A 27,327-nucleotide genomic window follows, 5' to 3' on the forward strand; every position below is an offset into this window, starting at 1 on the left:
AGGGAGAGGAATTCACTGCATTTCAGCTGGGGAGAGTTTTGCCCGAGGTGCGTAGCACTGCGAGATGCTGGGAAACACCTGGCCAGCTCCTCCATCATAATGACAGCACATCGGCTCGGTGTTCGTGCTGCACCTCGTTCCTCCAAAGCCACACTGAGATCTATCTTGATAAGGCGCTGCCTCCCTCAGACCTGGTTGCACTTTTCTTATTCGTTTTTCTCTCATCTACCGCTCAAGTACCCTGAAGCAGGATAGCTGTCTGTGACTCATCAATCTATTTTTAACTTTTACTCTTCTTTTTGTTCCTTCCAGGAAACATATAGCCTATTATGGTGACCCCAACTGAACCTAGAGGACACCCTAAGCCTTGATCATCACACAAGGCTGGCTGTGTCACGTAGCTAGTTGAAAAACAGTCAGTAGGGTTCATTTAACTTCTTTCTCAACATTATGAGATGACAAAGAAATCAACCTTTATTCCTCCAGTCTGACCACATCTAATTACACTTTTGTTTTGCATGTGTTGTGTTTTAACCCTGGGAACGCACAAAGCCTTCTGTGGCAGGTACCAAACTTGTGTCATACTGTGAAAATTCATCCAAATCTAAGCTTAAAATGTGTATATTTTATTCAGGTATTAATTAGAAATTAAACAAAAATAAACCACTTGTACAAAACAAATAAATGTATAAGATAATATGCAAACCTCCTCAAAAATCCAGCAAGTATTTGGCTTATCTCTATGCGGTCTACAGTTTAATTGTACTGTAGATACTGAGACATACTGAGAAAATCTGACAACAACAACCTCAGTCCTCAGTGTGATTCAGATTTCAAAGCCTACATGCACATGTTGTGTGGTGGTCTTGACGTGGTTTCATCACTGACAGATAGCAACAATATTTACTCGCCATGCAACAAATCCCGTCCTCCTCTTTGTATGAGCTGTGAGTGAACATGAGTGGAATAACTTCATTTGTTCCGCTCCGTCAAGCTGCTGGGTGAAAGACAAACAGTCGCCTCTTTGCCAAACAATTGATCATAAAAAAAGTGATGCATATATGCAGAAACACACAAAGACGGTTTGTGGTTTGAGTGCATTCAGGTGGAAGATACAGAGTGAGACAGATGTCAGTGTCTTTCTGCAGGATGAAACCTGCCGCCCAACAACGTTTGGCCTCAGTGTTACTGGCAAACATCTCCCAGGTTATTCAGAGGCCAGGGTGACTGAGGCTCAAAGATCTCAACAAGGCTGTAGAATCGGGAAGAAAAGATACAAAACCACCTTTTTCTGTCAGTTTAAGTTGCGCCACATTCTCTACAAAGAGTCTGGAGAGATGATGATCAAATTCACCTCTTCAGCTGCTTTTTTTTGCTTTTATTTGTTGTAAGTTTTGTTTCTTGGCACTTGGCCTAAAGGAACATCACCAATCTGTGGTGACATATTCTGTGTAAATAAGCTCTTGCTATTGATGCAGTTCTGGTCACTGGGGAGGATCACATCCAGTCTAAACTGCAAAAGAAATCTTTATTGCTTTGTTATTATTTTTGATTGACAGACACTACTTCTTTCCATGTTTGTTATTCAAACTGTCAACACATTTCTTACCAGCTGTATGAGCCACTAGAGAACATTCTTGAGTAAATATGTAAAGCTGTCTGTGGCAGTGAAGAACTGGTAAGTAGATTTGATTGTACAATATAAGGGTGCTTTGCCTCTTCACACATCTGTATATATTTGATCTCGCATGCTAATTGTCACACATGCTGCATTCTTTGAATCTCATGTAAATACCAGATAAATAGTATCTGTGTCTGTGTCCCCCCAGGGCTCCGCTCAGGGCCCACTGCAGTTAGCTGTTAGACAGTTTTTGACAACACGCCGTTTCTCTGTGCCTTATCACCCTGATAATCTGACATCACAGGTGCGAGGGAACGGAGCAGTCAATCCGGCCAAGCTGCCACTCAGTCACGATGAGGCTTTTTACCCTGAAGACAAAAGTGCTGTCTGAAGGAGCCCAGCTATTGGCTGACCCTGAGTCAGAGGCTGACACTTTTGTCTTCACAGATCAGGAAGCGACCTCACGTTCTGCTCATCTCTCTAACCTGTTGCCCTCAGTCACATTACTCCCATACTTTTCCACACCTCAGAGAGAAACACTGTGTCCTGATTGAGTCTGTGTCTGAGACAGATGAATGGCTGCCAGAGGGCAGGTTGTTGTGCACACCCTCCTAGTTTCACCACCTTTACTTTGAGCCATCCACTCTTCTTGTCAAACTCCTTTTGCTCTTATTTAAGTGCAGACAAAGTGTTAGACTTCAGTTGAGCCTTTCTGCATTCTCTGAAAGACACTGTCAAATGTCATGTGTCACACTGATTACTTTTAATAGGAGCATTTTGGTGTCGGTTTTCAAGGAGATTTGTCTGAAAGACTTCAGTGGAAATTCTTTTGCAGCAGGTATAGACACCATGCGCCTGTGGCAGTCACTCTTTTTCAGGCAGCAGATCAGCATATAGAAGGGTGGGGGGTTGTATGTGTGGTAATTCAGATCCAGACCATGATGTTTTCAATGATGAGTGAAAAAAGAAATTTGTGAGAAAATGTAATGGCATGGAGTGTCAGAGGAGTGTCTTACTTTGGTGTCAAACATGACTTTGATCATGCATCTGACAAGACAGGTGTGTCTCGTCCCCACCTCTTAGCAGCTTAAAAATATAAAACACAGACAAAAAGTTAGCTTGCTGTTTGAGGCACAAAGATGCAGTAACAGAGAAGCGGGATAGTTTGTGCATTTTCATCCTGCTGCTGACCCAGCTCTCCACCCCAACCTCCTCCCTCAGGAGACATTGCAGCTCCATAACAAATTAAAACTTCTGTCAAGATTACTACAGCCACTAGAGGGTGCTGATATTTGAACACTAACAGATGTTTCCCTAACTGTGTGTCATCCCCTCCAAAGAAAACCTCCTTTTCTTTATTTTTAAAGACTTAAATTGTGGTTTAACTGTGTATAAGGATGTTGTCGCGCTTCCAAAGCAAATACTCCTGTGCTGAACCTAATATAGAATAGAGCTTGTGGCCAGTCAGTAGGCCTCATTCTACAGTCTCTCGTTGAGGCTCCTGTGGCCCTGTTGTGGTCAGTAATATGAGTTTTTTTCTCCAACTTATGACTGTGATTTGTTTATTGTTTTATTAAAAAAATCAGCTCCTTTTCTCCCTCTGCTCTGAGATCATTTGAAGCTATGGAATCATTTTGGGTCTGAACTTGCAGTGAAACCTAATCTCTGGCTGCCAGACATTATTCATTAACAACAGCAGGCTCCTGATGACATCAGCAGCACACGGGAAAAAGAGCTCAGTCATAAACATTAAAGATGGCTGACACCTGTCTGCAGCTACATTAGCAGTTCGCCACAGTGCCAAGAGGCTTGTCCTTCTGTGACCCGCCGCCTCAGGTGAGCCTGAAAGACATTTGTCACCAACTGGCACTGACTCGCAGACTGTGGGTTTACACCCTGAGAGCTGAACTGATGTTTTTCATGTATTCCTTAGCAACCAGGTACACATTTGAAGAACAAACTCCTACTTACAACGATTTATGGGTGTAGATAAAAAAGATCAGAATTTTAATTTTAGACAGATTTCATCTCTCAGATTAAAGGCCAAAAGTTTCTGATAGTCAAAATGTACAAAAATGCGCCATATACCTAAAAGCAGCCTGCTGAGTGAAACAGTCCTTACTGTGTAGGTAACCGGTCAGGTGAGGAGGTAATAAAATCTTTTTAATGATGTCTTCGTGTGTCATGCTTTTTTATGAAAGCTCTCCCAAAGACCTCAAAGGTGAAGAAATAACCAAAGTAATTTTTCACTTGAAGTCTATCCTCAAAGGAAGGTTGAATCCCAGGATGGTCACATGGTTCAGAGACATTAAATTTGCTCCATGTATTGATTGGTTTGTTATTAGTTGAGGGATAAGCACAGAGCTCTGGAGAGGAGAGGGGAAAGGTTCAGTAATAAACTTGAAGACTGAACCATGTTCACTGTAAAAAAAAATGGAACTTTTAAATGATATGCCATCCAAACTTTTACAGCTGTCTGTAGGTAGGAAATGCCTTGTAGATGCCAGAGGTCAGGAAGCCAGTATTACAATTTGCTCTTTCTAAGGGTTGTTTTTATGAGTTTTTTTTTTCACGCCGGCCAGTAAAAAGATAACTTTTACAGGGATGAGTTCTAAGGTTAGATATCTGTTGTCCTAAATGAACAGAATTTAAAACTGAAAGACAACAAGCATGATGCAAAAATTGATTGATTGTGTTCTTTATTTCTTTGTTCACTAAAACAATAAAGAAATTATGATGCTAAAAGTCATGTACCCATGCGTTTTGTTAGTCTTGTCACAGAAAATAGACTTAGAAATAATATATTTAAATATGATATAGTATACGTTTTACTCTCTGTGATAGGTTTCTGACACCTGAACAATCACAGATCATCGGCCCAGAGGCTACACAAACCCAGGGACAAAAAGCAGTGAAAGTTGGAGGCTGCTGGGTTCCATCTACACATGGTTCGTATTTTCTCCACTGAATCCCACTTAGGTGCTTCTCAAACAGACTGCTTCAGTGCGGAAATCCCGTGTTAGATACACAGGGAGATAGATGGAACCTATCCTCCTTGTCCTCCAGACAAACTCGGCTTCTTATTAAAGCATTAAGGCCATGTTAGCTGAGGATGCACTCTAAGGCTGCTCTGGGCACAGATTTGGCCTTTGAAATGAAAATAACATAGAACAGAATGGACAAAACATGCCAGCGCTCCAATGGTTCACAGCACTGAGAACTGATTGAATTATAAAATTATGAATATATTGAAGAAGAAATTTGTACAATATTTTTGTTACCCGATGCATAGTCATAGTGACTTTAGGAACATAGTCACTGAAGCTAGCATTGCCTCTTGATTTTGTTTCACTGTGTGTTAAATGCAAAATGAAACGTTTGCTGTGATGTTTCATAGTCACTAGATGATAAATCCAAGCTTCAATCTCCTCTGTTGCCTTGGAAACACACTGACATACTATAGTGTACGTGCATATTCCACTATAAACAAAATGATTACCTGTTTGCTGAGGACATTCCTTCTCCTAGGGGATGTACCCTTTGATTTTAATGAATAATATTCAGTTGATAGCCTTGAATTATGATTGTTTGGATTATCCAGTTATTATAATCCAATTTTATTTAAAATAAATTTAAAACATATTGGCTTCTACTAAAATACACACATTCTTTCACATATTCCAGCTTTCAGTTTGTATGCATTTTACTCCAATAATTTCTGCATCTAGTAGTAAATGTCCCTAGGTGCGTCAGCTTGAATCTACAAAGTCCATCCTTCTTCCTTAGATAACTAAACGGTGATTGTGCAGGGGTTAAAGCAACAAGGTGCACTTTCTTTTTGTGCATGGATTGCACACACTAACCAGGGATCTGCTGATTATAAGACGTGAATACAGATGAAAAGATGTGGTCAGTCCAAACAGGTGGAAATACTTTATTGTTTAATGAAACTTGGATTGGTTTGGGCTGTCTGTTTTGTATTTTTCTTACCCTCAGTCATATGTGTCAGGAACCTAAAGCCTAAATTAGGAGTAATCATGTATGAACATGGAAAGGTCTTGACTAAATAACACCACCAGGTAAGTACCAACAGAACATTTGTGTTTCATACTCAAACAGAAAAAAAGAGTATTCATCTTAATGGAAGCTGTTTCACTCACTGTGAGCAGCCTGGCTACCTCTGGTCCTGCCAGAAGTGCCCTGAGCTCATGGATCAAGCAAAGCTACACATTATCCCAGCAGAGGCTCTGACCGCCTGTGAACTCCATCCAGATGCTGCGGCTCTCAGCATTCCTATCAGGATCCACACTGGAAAGACCAAAAGTTCAATCATCTACTGCTGCCTGATCTTCTTTGTATCTTCACAATTCTTGCTTTTATGAAATTTTTGGATGTTTGACAGTGGGTTTAACACCACAAAGGCTTGATGTGCCAAAACAAACACTGCGGTTATAATCTATGTCAACTTGTGTTATGCATCTGAAAAGTGTAGGAAGAGACACTGGAGATGTGATTAATCTTGAATGGTCAGTGCAGCTAACATGGGCAGCAATAAGCTCCAGAGCACCCTGAGACAGGAAAAACTTTTCCATCTATCCAACTCGCTTCACCCTGCACAGGGTCCACACGGGGGCTCTTCCAGCATCTTTCAATGGGCAAGAACTTGGGCAGGTTCCCAGTCTATGAGAGGGCCAGAGACAGGCACTGTTCTTATTTAAAATGACTACAAGTGCACTGTGTTTCCTGTGCAACACCCCCATCTACTGGTCCAGAGACAGAACTGGAGCACAAGCAGGAAAAGTTCAATATTACTAAACCTTACCCACTTACTCACTTACCCACCAACTGTCTAAAACTTGTCTATAGAAATTCATAGTCACCTAGGAGAAGTGGGAGATCACCTCATGGGAAATCATCTGAGAGAACAACATCTTTAAATGTCAATAACTTGAAGTTAAAGTGGTTTGTCTTTAAGTTCATTTATGTAAAAAGTACCTCCACCTGTCTGTCATCAGACTATGTGGATCATAATCCAGAGTCTGGTAATAAGGGACTTAATCTCCTCTGCATGGACTCACAGGCACAGGTGAGTTTCAGCTATCGAACATGCTCATTGGCTGCAGCTGCAGCTTCAGCACCGTGGACAGCTGCAGTTACAGGACTGTGGAGCGGTCCCTCCTCCACAAAGGTGATGACACACCACTGCACTTCACTTCACATGCTGCCTGAACAGCTAGAATAATACTCAACAGACAGGACAGTCAGTGGATGTCCCAGGTACAATAATAGGATTTGATTAACATCTTGGAGTGTACAAGATTTTTTTCTTCACAATCGATGTAACTTCACTGAATTTTTCTGCTCCTTTTTCCAGAATGGCGTACAGACAGGGGGCTTGTTTGGAGGAGCTGTGTCCAGTCTGTGGGGATAAAGTCTCTGGATACCACTACGGTCTGCTTACCTGTGAAAGTTGCAAGGTAGAATTTATTTGTGATGGCTTTAGGAAGATTCTGATGTTATATGAACAACAGACAGAGACACAGTGTGGTCAGTACAACCACTTTCTTCAAGTAAAGCTTTCTACTTGCAGGGATTTTTCAAAAGAACAGTTCAAAACAGCAAGAAGTACACCTGTGTGGAAAACCAGCAATGCAGAATCGATAAAACTCAGAGGAAGCGCTGTCCGTTCTGCAGGTTTCAGAAGTGTCTTAATGTTGGCATGCGGCTAGAGGGTAAGGACGGAGACTTTTTCTCTTCAGTGTCATGGAGGTCATGTGATGGTGTGCAAACAAAAAAGGATTTTAGTAGATGAAGGCAAAATGATTTGTGTGTGCTATCCCCTATGAAATGTTCTCTTCTCATCAGCTGTTCGAGCAGATCGGATGCGAGGTGGCCGAAACAAGTTTGGCCCCATGTACAAGCGTGACCGTGCCCTCAAGCAGCAGAGAAATTCTTTTATACAAAACCGCAGATTCAGACTAGACAGCAGCTCTCTTCTGGCCTCCACATCTCAGCAAAGTGACCCCCCACCAGTCGCCATCTGCTACAGCTTAACCACAAACCAGCCTCCATCTCTGTCTACACTCCTGCCCTCCGCCTTACCTGCTGCGAACCAGTACCAGTGCACCCCCTCCTCTGACTGGACCATCAAGTCAGAGAACAGCAACAACTGTGCATGTTTGTCAGGCTCTGCTGCAGGAAGCTACATACACTCTGATGACCCACATTCAACACCTTTCTCCACACAAGGTCCCAGGATGCCTCAGCTGGTGATGGAGTTCCTACGCTGTGATCCAGATGAGTCTCAGCTGCAGGATAAGATCACCACCAGACTCCAGCAGGTGCATGGGGACCACGACACCTTCAGCTTGATGTGTGTCATGGCTGACGAGACGCTGTGCTCCATTGTTGAGTGGGCACGTGCATCCATATTCTTCAAACAACTTGAGGTAAGGTCTTATCTGTGGATATATGATGTATTTATTGTGGATTGGACCGAGTACTGTGCTTATCTGGAATAGTATGCTCATTTTCTGCACACCTCACACAGACATTCACACATTTCTCTTTCTTTATGACCTAAGGTCAGCGACCAGATGAAGCTCCTACACCACTGTTGGAGTGAATTGTTGCTTCTGGACATCATCTCCAGACAGGTGCTGTATGGCAAAGAGGGCAGCCTACTCCTGGTCACTAGGCAAGAGGTGAGTCATCCTTGCTTTCTTGCTTTCTCATGTTGTATTTGGAAGCGGCCATTTTGGTTAAAGATTAGACACATGCTAAATGTTAAAACCTCTGTAAACCTGTTCGTACCACACACTGTGATGTACAGATTTTTTTGTCAAGTGTCAAAGTTGCATTGACTTTACATTAAATTGCTGCAGGCTTCACAGATTCTTTCTGTAATGAATGATGTAATTGTGAAGAATGTGAACATGCATTTCAAACCCACGGGCTGGTGTCGGAGTTCTGAGGATTAACAGTGACTGATGACTGCTCTTGTTTCCTTTGGTTCAGGTGGAGCTGTCAGACATCATCTGTCATGCTGACCCCTCTTTGGCCACCCTGGTTCTGCAAGGACAAGAGCTCATTCAGAGGTTCCAAATTTTAAAGGCAGACCGCCAAGAGTTTGTCTGCATCAAGTTCCTCATCCTCTTTAACCCAGGTCAGTGACATTTTAAAATGAGATCTCCTAACCACTGTAGAGTGCAACTGAGTATGCATAACTCAGTTTGGACTGTCAGTCTGACTATAATTTTCTTTCAGATGTTAAGGAGCTTGAGGATCGTGGGTTCGTAGAGAGTGTGCAGGAGCAGGTTGAGGGAGCCCTGCTGGAGTACACTCTGATCAGCTCTCCTCAGTACCTCGGCCGCTTCGCCCACCTGCTGCTGTGTCTGTCAGAGTTACGCTCTCTCAGTGCCCTTGCTGAAGACTACCTCTACCGCAGACACCTGAACAGTCAAATAACTTGCAACAATCTGCTCATTGAGATGCTGCATGCCAAGCACAGCTGGAGGTAAAAACTGTGCTGAGCCCCGAATGTTGAATTTAATCCCTGGCACTGTATCAGGTAGAGTTATAGTAGTAATATGTTGAAACTGTGGCTGTGTATTATACATAATGTAGTCTGACGTTTTGGGAAACAGGGGACAGTCACAGATCTAACAGCACAGATCCGTGGGAAAGATGTTTACCAGATGTTTTAACACGATGATAAACATTATGATATTTATATACTAGAAATGCTGTTTGTGCTTTTACACACATTGCAGACTAAATATATTCCCTTCAGCTACGTTACTCTCCTGTAGTATGTTCAATAAAGCCTTTGTAAAATATTTGGGTGTTTGTTTTGAAATTAGTAAATCGCAGAAAACTGGTCCCTTTGAAATGATCTGAATATTCATCCAAAAATAATCCATGTCCAAATTTAATTATCTGTGCAATAGTTATGAACAGACGCAATTTTTCACTCACTAATTATTGCCATTATGATGGCGTTATTTAATCTTTAGTCCTATAGCTTCTGAGCACCTTGCATGACAGCTGCATGGCTGTTAATGTGTCATGAATCCCTGCAGTGGATCCTGGGTCAGTGGACCTAATCCTCTTCCATATGAGAAGCATGAACATGATGTGTGGTATTATTATCATCACTCATCATGGCAGACACAGCGAGTGTGAGAAACATACCACGGCTTCATAATATTCACCCACTCATGAACCACGCAAAGTGCTGGCTGTAAAAGTGTAAATATCTCAACTTGCAATCGATCTCCTAAAACACAAACTTCATGATAAAGATTTTATTTTTAAAAGTGGCAAAATTATTTAAGAATTAAAATATATTTTGTTCAGGAGGAAATAAATCAACATTTTATTTGTTTATCCAGGAAATATAAAACAATGTCATCATTCTTTTAGAGTCAGTATTTCAATACTCTAATTTTGTCTTTGGCTGTTCATCAGCTCTTAACAAGCTTTAAGCTAATAAAACGTTGTCTTAGGCAATGACTAATAACAGATCCTGATCCAGCCACTGGACAGCTGCTTGAAAATGAAGTCTGTTCAGGTGAACTTGAGTTTTTGGAAAATAATATCTGGCTCTCTGCAAGTCTTCACAACTTGTTATCACACATGAAGTGTATTATTGGAACATGAAGGCAGAGGGTGATGAGAAAACACATTTCCTGCAGGTTAAATCAGAGATCTCCCTGATTACACCTCCAACCACCTGTTTTACCCACTCTTTTTAATAAGAGGCTTAATCAACATAATGCACTCATCTTTTTGTGTGGAGGTGCACTATCTGATCTTGTCCACTTCACTGGAGCCCATTTCCTACGCGACCTTGACTTCCAGCTGGCATGGAGTTGGCATCCGTCCTGTTTGAGGACAAAACATGGCAGCACTGTTAAAGGCAGAGAACCCAAGGAGAATCCACTCACAGGCACATGTAGCTTCACACTTCACTGATGAGGATTTGGTGACTCTTAATCATATGTCTATTACAAACAAATGCGTTAAAGCCTCAAATAAGGAGGTGCAATGATTATGTGGTGTTACTTTTGATTTTTATTTACATTTTTGAAACCGGACTGGTTTTATTGTTTTTGTACAGAACCTATGTGGGCTGTCATTGAATTCAGTTAAAGATCCTTTTGGTTTGAATTAAATGATCAAATAATTAAATCTCAAATAATTAAACCAACCTTTCTTAAATGTCCCACAATACCATATGTAACAGGTGCAAAACAAAGGGGCACTGTGTGCCTTTACCAAATTAGCTCAAACGCCATGTGATTGCCTCCCCCTCTTAGTTTCAGATCATCTGAGTTTTTAACTCTTAAAAGCCCACTTGTATAGTGTGACACGTTGTATTGACTGTTTGGCAGTGACATTGTTATTTATTATCATCTGTGTGTCGTTTATTTTGTTGTAGAGAGGCCGGGAAACACGTAATTCCGACTCCAGCAGGGGTCCGTAAATGCAGCACCTCTCGTCAGCGTCTTCCTTCTACTTCCCGGAAACACAAACCTTCATTCACCAAAATGGCGACATTGACAGCGAGCCGGCCTTCCCTCGGCGGTTTCAGTTTCGAAAACTGCAAAAGGTAAGCTTTTCATTGAATGAAAATCATGCTGGAATAAAAACGCCACTGATTTGTAAAAGTTGTGTCTTTTGAATGTAAGTCCGCGTAGCATAGCCGCGTATTAATACGGGTGTCCCAGTGATGCTAGCTCGTGTTAACAGGGCTTACATACAATGACTCAGGAATTTCCACACGCTAGTATTTAAACATTATGTTTAAGTTATCTTCCACTGTTAAATGTGTCTGGTTCGGTTTTTAGAATATTTATAACGTTGTGTATTGCAGCACCATTATTATATATATACAGCCTTTTCTGTCCCTGATTATATAAAACTGTTAACCCCGCGATCTACCTAAGTAGGTTAGCAGGGAGCTATGGTTTCACGTTAAACATCACAAATTGTCCGTAAAATATGATAAATGAACAAGTGATGCTTGTTTTACTGTGTTTTAAATGTGACCTTTGGTCCGTTCTTTACATAAATGAATAAAGTAATGCTTTCCCCGTAACATTTTACACACGTTGAGGTTATTATAAAAGGACATGTTTGTTCAGGGAACCCCTACAGCCTGTAAAGTTTGCTTTTGTCATATATGACTTTTGTACATTTGGAAAAGTGGTAAAGATTAACAGCAGATTAGTTTTCACAGTAAAACTGCACAGGTTTATGTTTAGTGCCTCTAATATAAATATATGTATTGTGCTTCACAGCAGTTTATTCTGTCATCCACTCATACATGTGGCTTTAAAATTATTTTAATGTGTTTTTTTTTTCTCAGAAATGGTCTTTTGGAAGGTGAAGCTAATAAAGTCGGCTGCAGCCTGCCTGCTGCTCGCAAAACAGGAACTACCATCTGTGGTGTTACTTTCAAGGTAAGTGGCTGAATTCGTGCCACTTAAAATGTTAAGATGCAAACATCTTATTATTATTATTTAGAGTGTGTTTAAATATTTTAAAACTGGAGTGTAAAGGGGACTTTTGTATAAAAGTATATTTCTGAAAAGCACTGAAACACAGCATTAAAGAGAACTTTAAATGGTATTCTGTGATTTCTTGCTCAGGATGGTGTCGTCCTCGGTGCTGACACCAGAGCCACTGAGGGCATGGTAGTGGCAGACAAGAACTGCTCCAAGATCCACTACATTTCCCCCAACATTTAGTAAGTGGCAGGAGTTCACACTGCATGCAGGTTAAACATGCGTATGTTTTCAAAACAAATGGCCTCTTACTATGTATGTTTGGTTTTGTGATGGAGCTATGGTGACTGACTGCTTGTGTTGTCATTTAGCTGCTGCGGGGCAGGAACAGCTGCGGACACAGAGATGACCACTCAGCTCATCTCCTCTAACCTGGAGCTGCACGCCCTTTCCACAGGCCGGCTGCCACGCGTGGCCACCGCCAACCGCATGCTCAAACAGATGCTCTTCAGGTATGCTGCTCAGCCTTTGTCTGGTCTGTTTCAGCGGAGAAACTGCTTAAAGAGCAGATGGTTATGTTTGAGTGATATGAATGAATCATGAATCATAAATCAGAGACTGGGTGGTTTTATAGGGGTCTATTGAATCCCTACAGTGTTATAAAATGTCAGAAAATTCAACCCCAGCAATAATTGATAATTCCACTAAAGGCTAATTACCTATGACCACCACATGACTTTTGACAGGCTGTTATTGAGTGTTTTTTCTTTATCAGGTATCAAGGCTACATTGGAGCTGCCCTGGTCCTGGGTGGAGTAGACTGCAATGGCCCTCACCTGTACAGCATCTACCCTCATGGCTCCACTGACAAGCTGCCCTACGTCACCATGGGTCAGTCTCAAACAATAACATGCTGCTAATTGAGGCTAGGCTACAAGCTGATCTCACACAGCCTGTGTCTCTGTTCAGGGGATGTATCCTTTAAAGGACATGGTCTACAGTGGTGTTCCCTTTGTAGGTTGCACAACATTTATCAGTAAAATACAAGCCTGTTTCTGCTCAGAGCTTCTCCCTGTTCTTTGCTACTGTCATCTTAACTCAGGCTATGGGCTTCTGTGAAGTACCTACAGACAATTTTGATAGTGAAAGATCCGATGTAAATGAAGTTGTAAATGAAAGGTAGTTTTTAAAGAAATGATCTGGTCTATGAACAATCTTTCTTACCAAGTGTTTTTTCTGTTTAACATTTAATGTTTGGCTGTGAGAGTCCTGTTGTACTCTCTTAAAACAAAGACATCCATCTGTCACAGGCACACAGTAAATCTTGGCATAGGTTTGGCTGTCAAAGATCACCTGTTGCACCTGTTAATGGAACAAGGAACACACTTTTTTCTCATGCATTTGAATAGCCCTTTAAAAAAGGACTGCTTTTTGTCGCACTGCTGCGACACAATCAGTCTTGTGTAGCATCTGTATTAAACACAGCTTGAATTTAACTTTGCAGCCTTTTAGACAGACTCCTTGATGATGATGTGTTCAGCTGATATTTCATCCTTTTCTACAGGCTCTGGCTCCCTGGCTGCCATGGCTGTGTTTGAGGACCGGTACAAGCCTGAAATGGAGGTGAGTTCACTTTTTATGTATTTCATAGCAACATAAATTGCAAGCTCTAACATTGGTTTATATTGAGCATCACTGTTATTGTGTTTTCAAAGGAGGACGATGCCAAGCGGCTGGTGCGTGATGCCATTGCTGCAGGGATCTTCAATGACCTGGGCTCTGGCAGCAACATCGACCTGTGTGTTATCACCAAGGGGAAGGTGGACTACATCAGACCTCATGATGAGGCTAACAAGAAGGGGGTTAGGTAAGAACTACACAGCCTCTCACTCTCTTCACTTGTTCAGATACACACAGGCCATATTTGGAGGGAATCACTGAAGCCCATAGTGAACGTCTGTTAAACCTGCAGTCGGGTCAAACCTTTCACTGTTGGGTGTAGTTGTAAAATCGTCAGTGAGCAAAACAGCGGCATCCAATGTACAGTGGGTCAGACATGAGCCAGCAGCCACTCAATATTCTTTTACTTGGCATAAACGGTGAAAGATGAATATGTAAACTTGTAGTTTCTACTTTAGGTTTTCATGTGGGAAGTCTGTCAGTGTGAGACACTAAGAACTTAAGTTGTTGTTTAGTCAGCCTGTGTGTAGCTGTGCAGGATGAAAGAAGTTTCCTTTTCAAGAATGCTTCATGTCACATCATAACAGAGCATGTACTCATGATCTTAAACTTCATCATTTTATTCATCAATGGATGACTTGTCTTGTTCCGCCTGAAGACTAAATGAGCTTGAAGCCTTGCAGCTGTGAGTACAGATGAGAAGTGTTTTGGTAGAGTGCAGACTAAACAGCCGCCGCCTCTAACATTTATCTTAAGTTTACTACTAACCGACCATTTACCCTATCCACATTTGGCCTGCTCACTGGCATGACTAATGTGCATGGCATGCTGTGCTGATGTGTGCACAACCATTTAACAAGCAGCATCAAACGCCTGTTTAAGGTAACTGATCAGCCCTGGGTCTGACTGAAGCTTATTGTTTCATAGAACTGGTGACTACAAGTACAAAAGAGGAACCACCGGTGTGCTGACGAAGCTTGTGACTCCGCTGAATCTGGATTTGGTGGAGGAGTCCATACAGACTATGGATACCTCCTAAAATGTTCATAGAGTGTGTTTAATCACATGACTGTCTACCCTTAGAATTCCCAACATAAATAGCATGTTTTTCCATGGTTTACAATAAAAGTGTTTCAAGTTAATTTGTTTTTGTTCATGTTATGCTACAAATAAAACAGCTGAGTCTCAAAAGGACCACTTTGATAAAAGAGGCTTGCTGTCTTATATTTATATTAGTCTGAATAAATAATGACTCTGCAAGGATTTGATTCGAAGCACAGATGCCACAATTTGGATTAAGAGACCAGCTTGCAACAGAAAATAAAGAAAACAGGTTTCTGTAGGTATTACAAAAGAAAAAAAAAACTAAAATACTTTATTATAACAACATATTTTCAGTTATTTACTTTATATAAAAACCGCATTGTAACATGAGTTTATTTTGATCATGTGAAAAGATACTGTTCAAATGATAGATATATTGTGAAAGTGCAGAACTGCCACAGTGAAATTAAACATATCTGAGGCGTTACTCAGTATTCCTCTTAAAGTGTGATAATTTTCTTATCAAAACAAGATGTCCAAAACAGCTTAAAGGAATCAGAATCGCACATTAACACAGACGGTTACAGACAAGTTACAGAAACAAAGTCAGACTAACGGAATCATGTCATTTAAAGTAAAAACGGGACACTTGGTTTAGTTCCACACAGAGATGAATTTAATGTTGCAGAAGTGGAACAGAAGCTCCAGCAGTAAAAATATAATGGCACAATATTTCAGAGCAAAAAGCCATGACTAAATAAGCAGTAGATGGAAGATGGATGACATTAGCTTGAAATTCAAATGAATGAAAATGATTCTGTGTGGTAAGGCACTGTTCATTAGATATGCTTCTTTTTTTTCAACATACCCTTGTTTAGGTCTATGACTTTCACAGCATATAATTTGTCGGGTTTACAGTTTCACAGTAACAATGGTCTGTACTTGCACATACAGTATGAACACTTTGAAGACCATTAAAGGCATTCTATTAATATAACATAAAACTGCACTCATTTGGGGCAATAAACAACACCCACCACCATGGCACAACGTCCACATCATTTCTTTGTGTGTTTTCATTTTTTAAAGGACAGAGGATAATTGAAGTTAATCTCCAGTTTCTCAGAGAAGATTTGTTTTTGTCCTTTCTTCCAACAAAAGTTGGTTTCTGATGAAGGTGGTTCTTTATTTCTCATGGCTGTGTTTGATATGCAATAAGTATTTAAGCAACACAAAAACATCACAAATTCAAAATGAGTTAACTAGGAGGGAGAAGGATGAAGTCAGAGGTTGGTGCAGTTTGTATTACATCAGCAGGAACAGTTAATCATCTCATACACAGATGGAGACATGATAAAGATAAATAACCAGTCCAGTTCATATATCCAGAGAAGCTGTGGTGGAGTTATCATAAAATAAAGGGGTACTTCAGTGACAAAACTCACTTTACAACTCTGGCTTTATTTGCGAGTTGTTGTCAGCACACAACAGAATTTACAATTGCCCCCAAAAACCAGGATAACAAGTGGATATTTATTTATTTAACACCACCTGTTGATACCTTAGAATAGAATATACTTTATTAATCCCTTTGGGAAGGTCCCTCAGGGAAAATCGGGATAGTGGACTATTAGTGGACTAAATAACTACAATTAATGTAGGATGGGACAGAGCTGTACACTTGTCATTTTTTTTTTTTTTTAAGAAATGGTTGGTGGCCGGTCACCAATATGCGCTGAGTTTGTCCATTATTTATGTGTACACTGTTTAGATAATCAAAAAGTTTGGCACATGCACTCATTGTTTTAACACACTCAAAAGCACGTATAAGTGTGAAAGTACACAGTTTCAGACAGAGCTTAACATTTTTCAGAAGTGAAAAAATTCTGATATTGACGAAACGGCACCACTGTGGAGAAAAGCGTGCTTTGCTGGACAAACTATGAGTTAATAAAGTTAATAAATTGTCATTTTCTGCATTATGTTCTGTATGTTCCATATAAGACAGCATACATTATAAAGATTATGTTTATGCAGAAAACAGGCCTAAGTAGGAGCTTTACAGATGAGGATGCGCTATATCTAAAAAAAAAAAAGTCAAAAACCACCACCACAGTCTCTCTGGCTTCTGAACTTCACACTTTTCCTGCTGGTAAAAAACAGGCAGGCAAATCTTACTGCTAATAATCTGTACATGTACATTCCTGTTCCACATACTTAAACTGACAATATAAAAATATGTATGATTATGAAGGATGATAAGTATAAAACTGCCCAGCTCTACTTCACACACATTACCTGAAACAACTTGGAATGCAACCCCTGTGGAGTAATACAAAAAAAGAGGAGACACAAGCCTCTGTCCTTACTAATGGGTCACCTCTCACATGAAGTGTCACTTCACTCTCACTGCACCACTGATGTACCCCTTCACATCCTCCATGACAGAAAAGAAGTGGGAGTCTGGACATGGAAATGTCACAGCCCACGTGCAAGTCTTTGCGAGGGTTCCTCCTGTTTGAGATGAAGGTAAGGCGAGAACAGGCGCAGCTTGCGTCTAGTGGTTAGAGAGCCTCAGGCTGAGCAGAGAGGAGGGATGGAGCAGGCTTGGTGCTCAGGTGCTGGACGTCCACATGTGCATCTGTTTGGCAATCTGCAGCACAAAGACGATGTCTGGCCTCTGGTCCGGGTCAGGGTTGATGCACATGCTGACCAGGTTCCGCAGCTGTGAAGGGCAATGGAGAGGTAATCAGCTCAAAGCCGGCTGTGATAATCTATCATTCAGTTTCAAAAACAACCAAGTGAATGGAAAAAAGTAGCATTCAAGTTTTGTGTTCACCTTCTCAGAGTAATGGTCAGGTGGGAGGGGAGGGTAATCACATTGCTCAATCTTTTGGCAGAGGGACAGGAGGTTCATCTTGTCCCCATAAAACGGACTGTGCAGTGCAGCCATCTGCAGAAAGAAAGAAAGATCTTGAACAGGGTCCATGTCAGTTTGTAGTGGTTCTCATGTCAGTGGGCTGGACTACAACAATGTCATGTTTCGTAACAGTTTTAAAATCCATTAATTTTTTGGTGGAAATATGTCCACAGGAGGGTGCTGATGAGACAAGACAATCACTGATTTATCACCGAACACTACTATCACTACACAATAATGACACATAGATTTTAATTACACTTTGTGAATGTCATTGTGAAGTGAAATAGAAAGACTGACATCAAGGTGAGAAGATGTCAGGAGAGAAGTCAAGCAGGTATGAATGTAAATGTACCTAATGTTACAGACATGGTGATGCAGCCGGAGAATAAGTGACACATAATGCTGCTCATTCAGCCTCTGCTGGCCTGTCCCAACCTCTCACATGCACAGAGACTGTGAAGCTATTGTCTCTGGAGTTAGCTGGCACAACAATGGGCAAGCATTCCAGTGAAATAGAAGGAAATGTGACTCAGAATGGTGGTTATTGTGTTTAAAGTGGTGGCAATGATCCACATGTAGGGATGCTGGGAGGGGCACTTCTGCTGAAAGTCTGTCTGAAATATCAAATATCTGCTCTGCCTTGAACACTCCTTGCAGGAAAGAAAAATGAACATAGATATTTATGTTTTATCTGTTTTGGTTTCAGGGTGGCTCCTATTTTTTCATAGTCTTGCAGAAAAATGCATTATTTTAAATGAAACCTAAGATTTCACTCAGCCTGTGTAAACATGATTCTGAAAAGCTGGGCTGACTGTTGTTCAGATGTATGTTAAGACACACAACCGAAAAAGCATGTGTAATGCCAGTAGCCCCAAGGGACACCAGAGGGTTATTATGATTTTCTGTATGTATATTAAAGGTCAGAGCACATACAGGCTTACCTCATAGAGAAGACATCCCAGGGACCAGATATCTGATTTAAAATTGTATCCATTCTCATGGATCCTCTCAGGTGACATGTAGTAGGGTGTCCCCACTGAAACAGAGGCAGAAAGTTAAGTGAGTTATTCCTTTTATTACACAATGCAAGAAACTAAATATGAACCCTTACTGAATACATCTTTTTGCATGACACCCAAATGTATTGTTTATATTCTGTGTCTTGTTAGTTTCAAATAGATGTGTCTGTAATATGAAATAAAATTATATACAGTTTGTGTGTGAGTGTAGTTTTTACCTAGAGAATGTGCAGCAGTGGTTTTGGAGCTGAAGAAGCGGCCTAATCCCAGGTCACCCAGCTTCACCTCCCCTGTCGCTGTTATGAATACATTGGCTGGCTTGATATCTACACAGACACACACAGGTTGTACATCAGTTATAGTTGTACATTTAGTTGTATGCAAAAGGTTTGGGTCTCTCTGTGTGAATTGTTACTGTTTTACTGAGGATGAGTAGCAGTTTACCTCGGTGCATTACTCTGCGTGAATGCATGTGTTCCAGGGCGCTGCACAGCTGCACAAAATATTTCCATATCGTCCTTTCAGGGATGAGCCGCCTCTTCTTTTTAAAGTACTGAAAAGACAAGAGGAAGAATTGTATTGTCCAGAAGAGAAGGTCAAAACAAAGGACCATGGCACACAGTGGTATAATAAGTTATTGTTAAGCCTCTGGGAGAGAAGGGAGTGTATTTCGGAGAGAATTCCTGGGTGCAGCTGATTCTTCAGCCACTGTGTGTTTAATCTGAGGTGAGCCTGTGACTGTCAGCACCTTTATCATCTGGGACAGATCTCCAGCATCTGCCAGCTCCAGAACTATGTTGAGCTCATTGTCTTCAATGAAGGAGTCAAGGTACTTGATGACATTGGGGTGATTCAGCTGCTGCAGTGGACAAACAACACAAAAATATTCAAAGCCTATTTGTTCCTTACTGGATGAATAAGAGTGGACATGGTTCAGAGAAACATCAAACGTCTGGCAGTTCCTCTGAAACAGTGCTAGGAGAACATGCTTTTAAATGCTGTGCTTGCATTTACCTTTAATAGATCAATTTCTTTGATGCAGTCTTGACGAGCCTTAGCATCCAGCATCTCAAAGATCTGGGGTAGCGAGGATACAAGGTAAATAATCAAAGTGAAAATATATGTAAAAATCATTGCATTTTGCCCTACCGAGCAGCAAAGCTGGTAGTGTCAGCAAAGTTATTCAACAAATGCCAAAAATACAGTATAATCATGGTCATATGCAGGTGAAAATATAAGGATATAAGGAGCCATCCTGAGCTGCAGGGTGCTGTACCTGGACCTTCTTCAGTGCAACCAGTTGTCCTTCCAGTAGATATGTGGCTTTGTAGACTTCACTGAACTGACCCCGACCAATCTTCTTCTCTATCCGGAAGTTTGCCATCGTGCAGCAGTATCTAAAGCTTGGCACATTTTTCTGAAAACACAATAATAATTCTGTCAGTAGTATAATTTTCCAAACATAACTATTAGCTGAAATATGAACTTGTGGTTTTAACCCTGTAGTGTGGAAATTGTGTCTCCCTCTATTGGCAGAACAACTGTAGGTCTGCCTACATCACCCCGATAAGCATACTGTGATGAAGTACAGGTAGTTATGAGGTATTGTATTGTATGTAAATTTCTGGCTTGCTAATATTTTTTGGTATCAAAAGTTACAATAGAAGTTCCAAAAGTTTTCTGCTGACACACGAACTGAAAAATTGAAAGCTCAAACCCGTCAGCATCTTGTTTGTTCAGTTCAGGGACTCGCTGATTGAGGATTGCTTGAAGTAAGCTGTGACTGCTAGACTGGTCATCCAATCATCTGTCTATTATTCTGTCTAGTTTCCTACAGTCCCCTGATATCCTTTAAACTGCTGTGGGCTCTGTGTGACACATATTAAAGTGGTACCGTGCATCAACTTACAATATGGTGTAGTTTCTCTAAAGGCATAGATGTTCAGTGTCTTACCTGATCTTCCTGGCTGGGTATCTTGTAGAGATTGTTGTGGTTATCTAAGGTGGGCTGATTGTTGTTCTGTGCCTCCATAGTTGCATCACACACACACAGCTGAAACAAAAAAAAACATTAAACAATAATTCACTTACAATCACAAAGCATTTAATGGTGCAATAAGGACACACAATGACTTGCATCATACAAAGCAGGTGCAGAGGAGATAAAGTCTGACAGCAAGGTGACCTTTTATAACACCACCAAACTGCATGCGAGCCATGTGATTGATTTAGAGGTTACAGTGTGTCTTATGTATTACTGCTTAAACTTTGCAATGACTGTGCACATGGAGAGTGTGTGAGCATGACTTTAGGCACACTACACTTCAGAAGTAAGACTGTAAACACTGGTTTGTAGTTTCTGTTCTTCTGGAAAAACTGACTGTGTGAGCTCAACAGTAAATTGACTGTATTACAGAAAAAGAGAAAAACACTGATATTTCAACCAGAACATCCCATCATGTCAGCTGATGCCAAAACATAACCAGAGAGCTAAAAGTACACTCAATGAAATGAGTGAATAAGCTAAGTGTATGAGTTGTAGTAGTAGGTGGGAGTATGAGGTCTATATGACCTTGTGAGTACTCTAGTTTAAGTGTTTTCAATAGCCTACAAGCAATCACAGGCTGATACGCTAAGTAGAAATGCGCACAGTGGATTTTTGCCAGTATCTGATATGCTGTTATTGTCCAGCTCATTTTGGCCGACTGCTGATGCTGATATAAGCACATACTTTTTCCGCCTAATTGCAGAGAACATCAAGTCTTTCTCACAGCAAGTTTAAAATATTTAACCAACTACGACGTCTCACACAAATGCAAGTACAAAACACCTTTGTAACTTTGCAGTTTAAGCTTACTGGGTGCCTGTGGTGATGACTCATGATGATCAGACACATTAATCTTGTTCTAACTGGAAGTAAGAAGGCCATTTTCAAACAAGCGGATTACTAAAAGTGAACTGGTAGCTGCACCACTGTGTCCTCTTGTGACTGACTGAGTCATCCAGGCATGATCGCCTCTCTCCGACTTCATTCGCATGAAGACAAACCAAATATATATATTTTTTGAGGAAATAGCCCCATTAACAGCTGTGAATTCCCTGCAGTTACCACTGCCAAGCACTGAAATATTAATGACTTGTTTTGACCACAAATTGCTGCTAAAACATCTGAGCTAGGTCAAGCTAAGACTTGCTCTCTGCTTTAAAACATTACAAGTATTATTCTTTCACACCCCCCATCTCTGTCTCTGATGACTCAGCTCTAAGCATTTAGCTGAGTGTACATGTGCTACCTTGCACTCACTTCTACTAACCATTAATATGTTAGCAATGCCAACTGGGCCTCATGCCATGACTCACGTTACAGCAGAGGAACATTTCTGTGCTGCAGCCTGCTGATAATTGTGGTAATGAGGACTATGCTGCTGTTGGCATTCACAGCTAGGAAATCTTTCAGCATAGGCCTGTCTGACTGTTCAGCAGGTCTGTGCTAGGTTGCTTCCAGCTGTACAGTTTTCACTCTAACATGCTAAAGAAAGTGGGGCTAAATAGGGGACTCCTGCTGAGAAAGTAACTCAAACCCCAAAAGGGGTCTCCTTTAAAGAGCTACCGCAGATGTTTCAGTGGTCCACAAGCCTCCATTTTCTCACACTAAACAATGGCTAGATAACTGAAACATTGCTTCAGTCCACAGATATGAACATATGAACAGGAGCAAGATCAGGGAAAGATCAACACGGGGAGCCCTAAAGAAACACAAAGAAACATGACTATTTATGACCACAGGCAATGACAACAGACCTTCCAAGAATTCTGTTTTAAAATAACAGTGCACAGCGTTTTCCTGTCTAACAGGCTTAGTGAGAGTGTGCTTTTGGTGATGGTAATGCCTCTGTGATTTTACAAACTCTCCTGTTAAAGTCTTATTTTTAACAACCTGTGATGAGACATGAAAGTGAAATGTGGGTTGTTATTTCTGAAACATGCCTGTTCTTACGGTCATCCCTGGTACAGCTTATCTGTTATGCATGCATGCATTTTCTGTGCCTCTTGATTGTTCATTGTGAAGCCATCATTCATCACTGTACTCTGCATGTTCAGTCTGAATGTCTTCCTTCAACTATAGACACACTTTTTATGTGTACAGTCAAATGATAACCTGCCTCTCATGTTAGGGAATTTACTTGTGACTCTTTTTGCACAGAAAACTAAAATATTTTTCAGGAAAAATGTGACGGATCCCCCAGAACCTTTTCATTGTTCTTGACCCCGAGCTTCCTAAAATTCTTCGCAAGTGTCCTCACAATTACAGGGAGATTTTTCACATTATATAAGTGTCATAGAGAAAAACAATAAAAAATATTCTCTTCTACCAAGAGGTGTGAGTGTGGATATGTTTGCGCACATGGGTGTGTTCTAACATTGTGATCGAATGGCAGTCTATGCAGGGTGTATCCTGCTTCCTGCTCAAAGCATACAGGGATGGACCCAGCGATTTATGGTTATTCCACTGCAGTTATATCTGCCTACAAACAGAATTAAGCTCTACCAAAGGTACTTTAAGGACTTTACTGAGCCACTGCAAAGACTGCATGTTTCTGTGTTTAAAAAGACAAGATTTCCAACCACTACCCCATAGGAGACAGTACACTCAATCAAATAAATCAACTGCACAAAACATCTGTGTTTTAGACAGACAAATATTAGATTTTAAGGGCCGATACTAATATGTGTATATAATTATATTTTTCATTTACTACACAGCCGTCTGGAATACTGGATTCTGTTTGATCGAACACTATTTTATGGACTGCTCTTTCTGAAGAGGGGCATTGCTGCATATCATGTCAAACTTACAAAAATTACAAAAAAATCCTCCAATAATGAACATAGGGCTGGGCGATATTGCCTGAACTCAAAACCGCGATTAATTGCCACTTTGTCCTCGACCATCGGTTATTGTGCCCGGTACCAAAAAGAGAGTGAGTGTGTGTGTCGGGACACCGAAGTTTCGAACCCGGAACCTGTTGCTCCCAGCAGCCAAACAAGGTGGGTGTTTTTACTTCCTGAATCCTGCATTTGCCTCCAAAACAAACTGCACAGTCCTTGCTATATTTTCACCATATTCCTGAATTAGCACCATCATCAGAATATAATGTGTGGGAAAAAAAGAGTTTTTAGTTTCTTAATACACAAATGTCCTCTGATAATGACTCGGCACAAACATTAATATGCACGCTTCACACAGCTGACAGATCAGATGGATTACAGCTTTAAAAACTCTGTCTTCCCACACTTATCCTATGTCAGTCAGACAAAGTATCACTCTTTGTCTTCATATGTAACGGTTCGAAACTAAACATTTGACATTCTCCCCCACATCACGTCATCATTTGCTGTGTGGATGCGCCAGCCGTATCCTTTTAGTCTCAGTTCTCTTTTTCACTCAAATACTTGTCGCACTTTGAGTGGACAACTCCATTAAACAGTATCACTGTTGTCCCCTCCCTAAATGTTATCACATCCTCCTCCCTTACAGATTTTCAGTTTCAATGTCCTTGCTCTGACAGACAGTAACACACAAGCACAAAAACACAAACCTCTTTAAACATATTATTATATTTAAAAAACATACACAATCTAACTCTAATGACTGGAACAAGGAACAAGGAAGGAACAGACCAGTCTTTAACCTGTCAAATCAAACAACGACCACCATAGGAGACCACCCATGACAATTATGCAGTGAGCATTAATTCTGACCTACACACACAAAAAACACACTAGACCTTTGCGTGCGCACACACACACACACACACATACACACACACACCTTAGAGTAAAATACACAAACAGTGGTACACAGAATAAACACCATCATCATTACCAGCAGTAAAGAAAACACTTAACAAGTAATATCCAGTCCATAAATTACTAAGCCGTCATCTTCCACTCCAGCAGATAGATGGAACGCGAAGAGAATCCAATCTGTTTCATAATCCAAAGTATGCTGAATTACTATCCTGACCAACACAGGTGTAAGCAAACATTTCATTGGAATGAATGAAACACACTTTAGTTAATCATCATTGGATTTGATTAAAAGAAGCAGGGGTTTATCTTTTTTATTCTTATTACAGTATATTCTAACAATAAATTAAATTTGAAACCTTTATTAGTCCCACGATGGGGAAATTGCTTAAGGCAGCCCAGCAAAGAGCGCCATACACCAGTGAGCCCAAGGACACACAACAGTGACTAGGGAGGAGTTGGGATCGAACCACTAACCTACCGGTTACTTGCCAACCCTGCTATACAACTGAGCCACTGCAGCCTATATGCTGCCTATATAATAAGTTCCTTATTCTCTGCAGTTACTCATCCGTTGGTCTGTCAACTTCCGTGCAGACACATTCAGATCAGTTTTATCTTTCGACATCAGTACATGCTGTGTCCTGAATGGACAGGCATCATTAGCATGATTAGTCACCCTGTCAGTTCTCTTATTTTATTATTTCTTCTCTATACTGAGCAATAGTGCCATTTATAGTTTCATATTTTACTTACTTGACATTAACCTTCTGGAAAATACTTATCATGTGACATATATGCCAAAAGCCAGAAGCTTCCAATAGCTACAAATTGAATTTACAAAATCTAAAAGGTTTGCAAACAATTTTGAGAAAAAATGTGAAAACACATACTAAGACGAATCATTCAACTACCACACAGTTCCTGTCATATATAGTCTTATCACACTGATGTGTTCAAGTGTTTATTCCAGTAAAAATGGTAAAAGTCATGATTGACAGCATATATACAGAGACACTGTTTGTCACACAGAAGTCTGCAAGCTATGAGCACAATCTGTACAAAGTAGTTCATGAAGCTATAGCTAGACAGCACGCTCACTACTGGATACTCTGGCGGCCATTGATGTCACCAGCAGGTTTCAATTCCACCATTTTTGACTTCACCTTTGTACAGTCGAAGGAAGAGGTGAATGACATTTTAAAAAAGTACAGTAGTATACTTAAATATATGCCACTGTATATAGATTTAATATGTGTAGGGCTCCTCCAAATGCATTATGTTCTAGTCTAAGATGCATCCATCACTAAAATGTGAGAAAGCCAATAAAAAACAAAGTAAACTCATACTCATATTTAATATACTATAATACTCATCATAACTTCATCAGATATGACAAATTCCTACATTTCTTTAGCTGAATCAGATTAAATCTGTGGACTAAAACCTCCAAACCACCAGACCTATGTGCTTCTTCGAGCCTCTTCTAAACCTCAAAGAGTGAAAGCAGCTTTGAAGACATGGCTTCCTGCTGGGTGGACACTAACCAGCCCTCCCAGTCGCACAGGACACTGGCTCCCTGTCACAACTGACACGTGACTAATTTTAGCCAGATATTTGACCTTGAATACCCAGGCATCTTCACAACTACCCCCCCACCTCCAACAGCAGGCTTCACCTCAGCTGCAACCACTTCATGAAATGTTCATCTGTGCACACATAACCACAAACACGAGGCTCTGCTTTTTTAACATTGGTACAAATGGATGATCCTCCCTGGAAGTGTGCAGACTAAGGTCTTCAAATGTTGCATACTGTCACGTGTTACTGCAGAGGACTCATCTGTTGATAGTTAACTGCTTTGAAAGGAAGGAAAGTTGTCTTCAAGTTGCACTGCATGTCAAATTTGGGATCCCAAAAACATTCAGAGAATGCACTAAAAAAAAAAAAATAAGCCAGAGGTTGCAGAAGTGTTGCAGTGGTTTCCTGTTATGAAAGATTATCCACCACAAAGAGCAGAACTATCTCTAATTTAACACCTTGATTATGCTATACTGAGCTTTGCGATCAGATAAACACGTGTATAATAGATTTCAGTCGCAGTGTTCTGCTCCTTTGTGCAGTCCTTCTTTTCTGCTCTGGCCTGGCACGGCACGGCATGGGTCACCCCAGCTCTTCATTTAAAACATAAATAAACATGTTGAAAACAGAATCAATGCAGCCTCGTATCCGTCCGCCGCAGAGGGCTAAATATCATTTCCATATGCTCGCTAACATTGTTGCTAGCTTGGTATGTGCTAAGTAGGTTTGTGCAGTTTTACTAAATAAGCCTGGTCCATTTTGTGAGTCACACACACGAGAATATGTCAACAAGTGGCGCATGAAGTCTTCGTGCTAGCTAGCTGTTTGTAACGCGGCGGTTTTACTGGGCGCTTCATGTCTTACCTGAAGATGAGTCAATAATATCCCGCTGCTTGGAAGTTCCGACAAGTTACATTGGTCCTTGTTGTTGTGCAACTCCTCACACCGACAGACAGACCCCCTCCCCCGAGTCTCTCTCTCCCTCTCTCTCCCTCCCTCTCTCTCTCTCTCCCTCTCTCTCTCCCTCTCTCTCTCTCTCTCTCTTTGCGCTGCTGCTGCCACGCAGGCTGCTCAACTTTCTGAATGAGAGGAGGCTTATATCTAAATACGTAAAACTTCTGCTTTGTTAAGTGTTGC

General features: G+C 40.9%; 3 protein-coding genes across 4 annotated transcripts; 2 read left to right on the forward strand and 1 right to left on the reverse strand.

The window, feature by feature from the left end:
- Window positions 1–6,996: 6,996 nt before the first annotated feature.
- LOC114444094 (nuclear receptor subfamily 5 group A member 2-like) lies at window positions 6,997–9,141 on the forward strand. The gene is made up of 6 exons (XM_028418497.1): window positions 6,997–7,098; window positions 7,212–7,353; window positions 7,487–8,070; window positions 8,206–8,325; window positions 8,639–8,786; window positions 8,888–9,141. Exons 1-6 carry the CDS (start codon window positions 6,997–6,999, stop codon window positions 9,139–9,141), a joined length of 1,350 nt encoding a protein of 449 aa, XP_028274298.1.
- A 1,937-nt stretch (window positions 9,142–11,078) lies between these two features.
- Window positions 11,079–15,020, forward strand: psmb7 (proteasome 20S subunit beta 7). Its single transcript, XM_028417548.1, has 8 exons — window positions 11,079–11,234; window positions 11,994–12,087; window positions 12,277–12,374; window positions 12,504–12,644; window positions 12,908–13,023; window positions 13,697–13,755; window positions 13,848–13,999; window positions 14,740–15,020. Exons 1-8 carry the CDS (start codon window positions 11,173–11,175, stop codon window positions 14,849–14,851), a joined length of 834 nt encoding a protein of 277 aa, XP_028273349.1. The 5' UTR covers window positions 11,079–11,172; the 3' UTR covers window positions 14,852–15,020.
- Window positions 15,021–15,509: 489 nt separating this feature from the next.
- Window positions 15,510–27,222, reverse strand: nek6 (NIMA-related kinase 6). Of its 2 annotated transcripts, none has more exons than XM_028417547.1 (10): window positions 27,055–27,222; window positions 20,753–20,851; window positions 20,075–20,215; window positions 19,813–19,875; window positions 19,547–19,654; window positions 19,243–19,351; window positions 19,017–19,124; window positions 18,721–18,815; window positions 17,696–17,809; window positions 15,510–17,581 (listed from the first exon to the last, which is right to left on the reverse strand). In XM_028417547.1, exons 2-10 carry the CDS (start codon window positions 20,828–20,830, stop codon window positions 17,471–17,473), a joined length of 927 nt encoding a protein of 308 aa, XP_028273348.1. In that variant the 5' UTR covers window positions 20,831–20,851; window positions 27,055–27,222; the 3' UTR covers window positions 15,510–17,470. The 2 variants fall into 2 exon arrangements, with proteins under 2 accessions (XP_028273348.1, XP_028273346.1); XM_028417545.1 differs by having other exon boundaries at window positions 19,547–19,657.
- Between the last annotated feature and the right edge of the window lie 105 nt (window positions 27,223–27,327).

The sequence above is a fragment of the Parambassis ranga genome, chromosome 12 (assembly GCF_900634625.1).
Source record: "Parambassis ranga chromosome 12, fParRan2.1, whole genome shotgun sequence".
NCBI lineage: Eukaryota > Metazoa > Chordata > Actinopteri > Ambassidae > Parambassis > Parambassis ranga.